Here is a 6,814-nt window from a genome sequence, read left to right as displayed (position 1 = left end):
TTGAATAGTGTTTTCTAGTGTTCAAGTGACTTTCCCTCTAGAGTCATATAAAGCCAGTTACTGCACCATCGAACTTCGATAATCCCTAAGATCCTATTTCATTTGGGAAAGAAATGTGCACTATTAAGAATACGGTAATTTTAGGTCAGTGTAAATGCTAGATGATCAAAAAAATTAGATTTCCTAACACAAGGCAAAACTTGGCTTTGACACATTTGCAGGTAAATTTAATAGTGATTGAGTCAAATTACATACTTCAACTTACTTTATAAATTTTATCCATTGACATGAAATACCTAAGATGGTGTGATTTGATAGTCTTGATTTTTAAAGCAGTTTGCAAATGATATGTTTTTAATCTTACCTTTTTTTTCCTCCTCTTTTCTTTTTTTAAGAATTCAGTAGCTTTGTTGCCCGGACCAACACGTGTGGAGAATTGCGTTCTTCTCACTTAGGCCAGGAAGTGACCTTATGTGGATGGATTCAATACCGAAGGTAAATTAAGGCAGACAGTTTAAGAATGCATGGTGGGGGGCCGGCCCCATGGCTTAGCGGTTGGGTGCACACGCTCTGCTACTGGCGGCCTGGGTTCGGATCCCGGGCGTGCACCAATGCACCGCTTCTCTGGCCATGCTGAGGCCACGTCCCACATGCAGCAACTAGAAGGATGTGCAACTATGACATACAACTATCTACTGGGGCTTTGGGGAAAAAAAAAAAAAGGAGGAGGAGGATTGGCAATATGTTAGCTCAGAGCCAGTCTTCCTCAGCAAAAAGAGGAGGATTAGCATGGATGTTAGCTCAGGGCTGATCTCCGCCCCCCCCCCCCCCGAAAAAAAAGAATGTATGGTGGTTGGTTTCCTAAGACAGTTCCAAACCTTTGTTAATTTTCAACTGGTCAGAAGAATAAAAGCTTTGAAACTCCTGCAAGATTCTCAGAATTCATTGAATTTTCAGTTTTGTTTTTGTTTTGAAAGACACAAGTAGTGTCACTCTTAGTAAGTACCGGTAACATCTGTTGAAGGATATAATAATGAAGTGTGATCCAAATGGACTGAAATGTCCCTTGGCTTACTAAGGTTGAAGAGTTCCTGGGACCAGTAATTGGGAATGGGCCAGCTGGTAAGCTTTGATAGCATGAAAAAGCTTATTTTATTCTAAATTCAGGTGGACAAAAAGCCTAAAAACGTGAACAATGATTCCTTAAGATTATCTGAGCCCATTTTGTTGTTGTTGTTCATCTCTAAATTCCAGAATATACCTAAATAGTAAATTGATTCACAATGAAGAGATCCAAAATACATAGATTGTGTGGTCTTCCTAAAGAATATGTCCCAAATGGGTAGATATTTGACCCCTAAATTTGGTGACTTTATCTCCTAAACTCTACATCTGAGGAGGCTTTCTGTACCTCTTCGTAATACTAAGGACAGTATGAGAAATGTAGGTTAAATGCTGAAATGTTAGGATTTGGGGGACCTTTTGATGGTTTATAGAGGTATTAAATTAGTAGTTAGACCTCTTCTAGAAAATTTTAGATTATATTTTTTTTAGAAAGAGAAAAGACCTTATATTGCTAATTCCAAAAATGACCAAAAAGATGTTTTTAATATTCTAAAATATTACCTTTGGGTTTTAATATGTGGAAAGTTTCCAAATTTAATAAAATTTTCTTATAAAGCCTTAAGCCAAAGAAAATTAAAAATTAAAAAAAAATCTGCCTTTTCATTAATGAGCCGTCGGGGTAACATTAGTAAGCTGTATATATAGCCAATAAAAATTGAAATTGAAAATGAAAAAAGTCTGTTTTTTCATTAATAGGCTACATAGGTAATTGCATGAGTGTAGCTAATGAAAGCACATAATTATTTATTATAAAAAAGGAACATGAGAAATTGCATGGGGTTTTTTGTTTGTTTAATTTGTTTTGCCTGCTTAAATTTTGGGCTCAGAGATTTTATCCTAACATGTTCATTTTCTTCATTAATCAGGCAAAACACCTTCCTGGTCCTAAGAGATTTCCACGGGCTTGTTCAAGTTGTCATTCCCCAGGATGAGGTAATAGAAGGGCGCCTACTGCTATCTGAAAGCCTCTTGGATGGCTGTGGTTAGAATAAGCTAAGTATGTTGGATAAGTATGTTTGAGGTTTTCAATTCAGAAGTTTATTGTTAGTAAAAACTGAAAACTACCATAAGCAACATTAAGACAAATGACAAACCAGGAAGAAATATGTGCAACTCATATCACAGACAAAGGGCTAATTTCTCTAATATCTAAAAGGCTACTACAAATCAAAAAAAAAAAGACCACTGACCCAGTAGAAATATGAACCCAGGATATGAACATAAAATTTACAGAAAAGAAAATATAAATGGCTTATAGGCATAGGAAAATATGCCCAACCTCACTCATAGGTAGAGAAATGTGAATTAAATCTACACAGAATTGTTATTTTTGAAACACTGGATTGACAACACCCTGTGTTTGGAAAAACAAGTGCTCATAGAGTCCTAGAGGGAGTACGAATTGGCACTAGCTCTATGGAGGGTAATTTGGCAATTTCAAAACTATAAATGCATATATCCTTTGAACCATTCATTCCCCTTCTAGTCAATTATCTTGCAATTATCTTACACCTAGACTTAACACAGATACAAAATGACATACATACAAGGTTATTCATTGCAGGATTATTTTTAATAGAAAAAAATTGGGAATGACCTAGATGTTCCCCAATAAAAGACTGGTATAAAAAATAATATACATCCTTACACCGTAGAAAAAAAGATTGAAGAAGCTCTTTATATTCTAATATGGAAAAAATCCAAGGTGTATTGTTAGATGAAAAAGCGGATACAGCAGAACATGTAGAGTGCTATTATCTCTAAAAACAAGGGCCTCTGTGTGTGTATGTTATGAAATGGACCTGGAAGAATCCGTAAGTATCTGGCAACATTGGGTACCTCTGGGGAGGGGAACTAAGGGGCTGGAGGACAAGGATGGGAGGGAGACTTTTATATATTTGGGAGACTGTATATCTATTTGTACTCTTTGAAGTTTGAGCCATGTGAAGGTACTACCTGCTCAGAAAATAATTACCATTAAAATTAGGTAAAATAAAGAACTCTCGTCATGCATATTGGACAGCATTGGTTTCTGTTGTGATAGTGTTTACAAATGCTTGTGTGCTGAAGAAAAATATTATTTACTCAGCTCTTAGTGTTTGAAATAAGTAAAGAACAATGGATTATCTTTCAGGGACGGGATCCAGAGATGAGCATAGTTAACCCAGGAGCACTCCTTTCACTTTGGACTCCATTATAGCTATTGGATTTAACTGTCCCTAAGACTAACCCTGGAGACAGATGCCTTTAAAGTATGTGGAATTTGTTTGCATTAAGTCATTCTTCTCCTTATTCTCCTTTAAGGAAAGAATTTTTAAACTCTTAGCTACTAATTTTACTTTCTGTGTTATGTGGAGTCAAAATGGGGGTGCAATTTACCAAATTCTTTAATAAAGTCATTAAGGGCAGCCCCAGTATTTATGGCAATTAAGCTATGGGTATTACCATTTTTCTAAACCATAGACTACAGTTACTACAAATTCCTTTAAGTTCATTTGTTTCTTGGAACTGTTTTTCCATCTTATTTTTTAGTCAGCTGCTTCTGTGAAGAAGATTTTATGTGAAGCCCCTGTGGAATCTGTGGTGCAAGTGTCTGGGACAGTAATTTCCCGACCTCCAGGACAAGAGAATCCAGTTAGTAGTTTAGAGACTGTCTATGTACCTTTTACCTGTGTACATTTGCACTCTCTGTCTACACCTTCAGGCAACAGAGACTGAACACCTGTTACATATCAGGCACTAAAGCTCTGTAGGGTCTATGAGTGAACCTACCAATTTCAAAATCTTCACTACAAGCATACACACCTAAACAAATATGCATGTTAAGACATTTGTTAACAAACACATCAGCCACAGATTGCATAAGAATGTCAAAATCATGCAGACATTTATGCTTTAGACTGTATACTATAAGCACCCTCACATTTTACATATGTAAAGAAATGGATGTGTTTTACAAATGTTCATCATGTACCTGTCCTGATGAGTGATTTTTAAAATAAGTCTTTTCTCTCTCTCTCTTTAAGAAAATGCCAACAGGTGAGATTGAAATCAAAGTTAAAACAGCTGAACTTCTGAATTCCTGCAAGAAGCTGCCTTTTGAAATTAAAGACTTTGTGAAGGTACCATGCTCTGTTATTAATAAAATGGACTATCTAGAAAATGTTGATGACCAGGAAAATATTTTCAGAGTTTTTTAAAGAAAAAGTTTAACTTTTACAAAATTAAACATTTTATTATACAGTCACACGCCACATGATATTTCGGTCAACAACAGACCGCATATACAATGGTGGTCTCATAAGAGTAGTACCATATAGCCTAGGTGTGTAGTAGGCTGTACCATCTAGGTTTGTGAAAGTACCCTCTATGATGTGAAAGTACCCTCTATGATGTTCACACAATGACAAAATCGCCTAATGATGCATTTCTCAGAACATATCCTTGTTATTAAGCAATGCGTGACTGTAGATGTGTCCTGAGTTGTTCTGTTTGCTCTGCAATTTCTTGGTGAACTGTTCTTAAATAGCAACAGTTCGTTAAGCTGTTGCAGTTCCTAAACACCTAGACTGTTTTTTCAGACAGCTTGAAACATGCTTCTGTCTTAAAGACTTGAAGTGTTATTTTGTTCAAGTTTTTTTGTTGCTATTGTTGTACATTTTGAAAGGAAATTACGTCTAGCTTGGAAATGGCCAGATAGCATAAGAGATTCTGCATCTATTAAGTCTCTAACAGTGATAAAATATTTGCTATACTTCCCAAGCATATAAATATGATTACCGTAATTTTTGTTTACCAAAGTTTGAGAGGTTGATGAGGTTGACAGCACAGGGTAAGTACACCCAGATAATTTTTAGCTTTGTTACAAGTATCTACAGTTGTAGACCTGTATATACCTAATTTGTAAACTGATCTATAAAGGGATTTTTTTTTTTTAATAATTTTATTTATTTATTTATTTTTTCCCCCAAAGCCCCAGTAGATAGTTGTATGTCATAATTGCACATCCTTCTAGTTGCTGTGTGTGGGACGTGGCCTCAGCATGGCCGGAGAAGCGGTACGTCGGTGTGCGCCTGGGATCCAAACCCGGGCCGCCAGCAGTGGAGCGCACGCACTTAACCGCTAAGCCACAGGGCCGGCCCTAAAGGGATTTTTAAATTAATTGCGTAGCCACTTAGTCTTCCATTTAAGTTCCCAATACTTAATCTTTTTTTTGTGTGTGTGTGAGGGAGATCAGCCCCATGCTAACATCTGCCAATCCTCCTCTTTTTTTGCAGAGGAAGACTGGCCCTGGGCTAACATCGTGCCCATCTTCCTCTACTTTATATGGGACGCCACCACAGCATGGCTTACCAAGCGGTATGTCGGTGCAGGCCCGGGATCTGAACCGGCGAATCCCGGGCCGCCGCAGCGGAGCGCATGCACTTAACCGCTTGCACCACCAGGCCAGCCCCTCAATAGTTAATCTTTTAATTAGAAAAAGCAATATAATTACAGAGTTGACCTTGTTGTGAAAGGAGAAAAAGGAAATATACAATTTTCCCCCAGATAACCTTTCAGGAAGAGAAGTGATAGATAGTTCTTTTATTTCTATTTCTAGTCTCAAAGAAATAAAGTATTCCAGGGGAAAGGACTTTTTAAAAAAGTTGTCAGCACAAAGAGGGATGCAGAGATTGACAGCCTGGACAATAAGCAAACCTTCTCACCATGTTCCTCCTAGGGGAGCCTGGAGAGTCCCTCTGCCATTCCCTTGCATTTCTTACACTTGTCATCCAATTCAGGTGATAAAATCATAGCTGTTTTTTACTCTGGTGTATATTTTTAAAACATCTTTGAAATCTTTAAATTTTTTTTCAAGACTCAACTACAGGCTTAAATGAATGGATAAATGTTTAGTAAGGTAGGTCAATTTCAATCAGTGAAGGGTGATGTTAATAATGAGTAGTAAAAAATGTGGAATCTATACTAATAACAAACTTAGAAGTTGTAGAAATTAAGAACGGTGGTGTATACACAAATGGTGGAAGCTAAAGATAGAGCTAAAGTGTATGAAAGTTCAACCTCTGTATCTGAAGTTAATATCTTTTTTAATATTTGAAAAATATTTAAACATAAAAATCTTTAAATTTGTTTAGAAAACAGAGGCTCTTCGTTTGCAGTATCGCTACTTAGACTTGCGTAGCTTCCAAATGCAGTATAACCTGCGGCTGAGGTCCCAGATGGTCATGAAAATGCGGGAATATCTCTGTAATCTACATGGTAAGGGAAATGCCTGACTGTTCTTTAGACCTTTTTAGCGTCTCTTCTGTTTTATTCAGCAGTTTTATTGTATCCTCTCCTTAGCATCAGTGGGTCAGATGTTGCCAGAGGTCTGGAATTCACTTAATGTGTAACCCAGTTTTTGAAGAAAGGTTAATTTCCAGATATTTTGTCCTGGATCATAATTTAGTTCCCTACTGGGTCACAGATATAGCCTTTTAAAGGTGATAGTGCCTGTTTCATTGTTTAAATTTTTTCCATCACTGCTGAAGGTAGGACAGCCCTTTGGTTGTTATTTGTAGGTTTTCTTAATTCTTTATCACATTTATACATCATTTGTTGGGAGCTCAGAAATGTCATGTGAATTAAATTAGACTCTTTAATCAATCCTGGGTTTTTTCTACCACAGTATTTGTGTTATTTTTGCTAC

At 36.8% G+C, this 6,814-nt stretch overlaps 1 protein-coding gene across 4 annotated transcripts in view; it reads left to right on the top strand.

Annotated features, from left to right (window-relative positions):
• DARS2 (aspartyl-tRNA synthetase 2, mitochondrial) overlaps positions 1 to 6,814 on the top strand; it is a 31,291-nt gene that overhangs the window by 1,027 nt on the left and 23,450 nt on the right. For 3 of the 4 annotated variants that reach the window (XR_009219868.1, XM_058540042.1, XM_058540044.1), the window contains exons 2-6: positions 396 to 495; positions 1,992 to 2,058; positions 3,658 to 3,759; positions 4,152 to 4,247; positions 6,261 to 6,384. Coding sequence is in view for 3 of the 4 variants with exons in the window: in XM_058540042.1 (XP_058396025.1) it covers positions 396 to 495; positions 1,992 to 2,058; positions 3,658 to 3,759; positions 4,152 to 4,247; positions 6,261 to 6,384 (489 nt within the window). In the remaining variant the exon portion in view is untranslated. The remainder of the gene's footprint in view (positions 1 to 395; positions 496 to 1,991; positions 2,059 to 3,657; positions 3,760 to 4,151; positions 4,248 to 6,260; positions 6,385 to 6,814) is intronic. The other variant, XM_058540045.1, reaches the window with a different exon arrangement.

Source organism: Diceros bicornis, chromosome 4 (genome assembly GCF_020826845.1).
Source record: "Diceros bicornis minor isolate mBicDic1 chromosome 4, mDicBic1.mat.cur, whole genome shotgun sequence".
In the NCBI taxonomy this organism is placed as follows: domain Eukaryota; kingdom Metazoa; phylum Chordata; class Mammalia; order Perissodactyla; family Rhinocerotidae; genus Diceros; species Diceros bicornis.
Note: the sequence above shows the minus strand (reverse complement) of the source record. Positions and strands in the feature narration are given on the sequence as shown.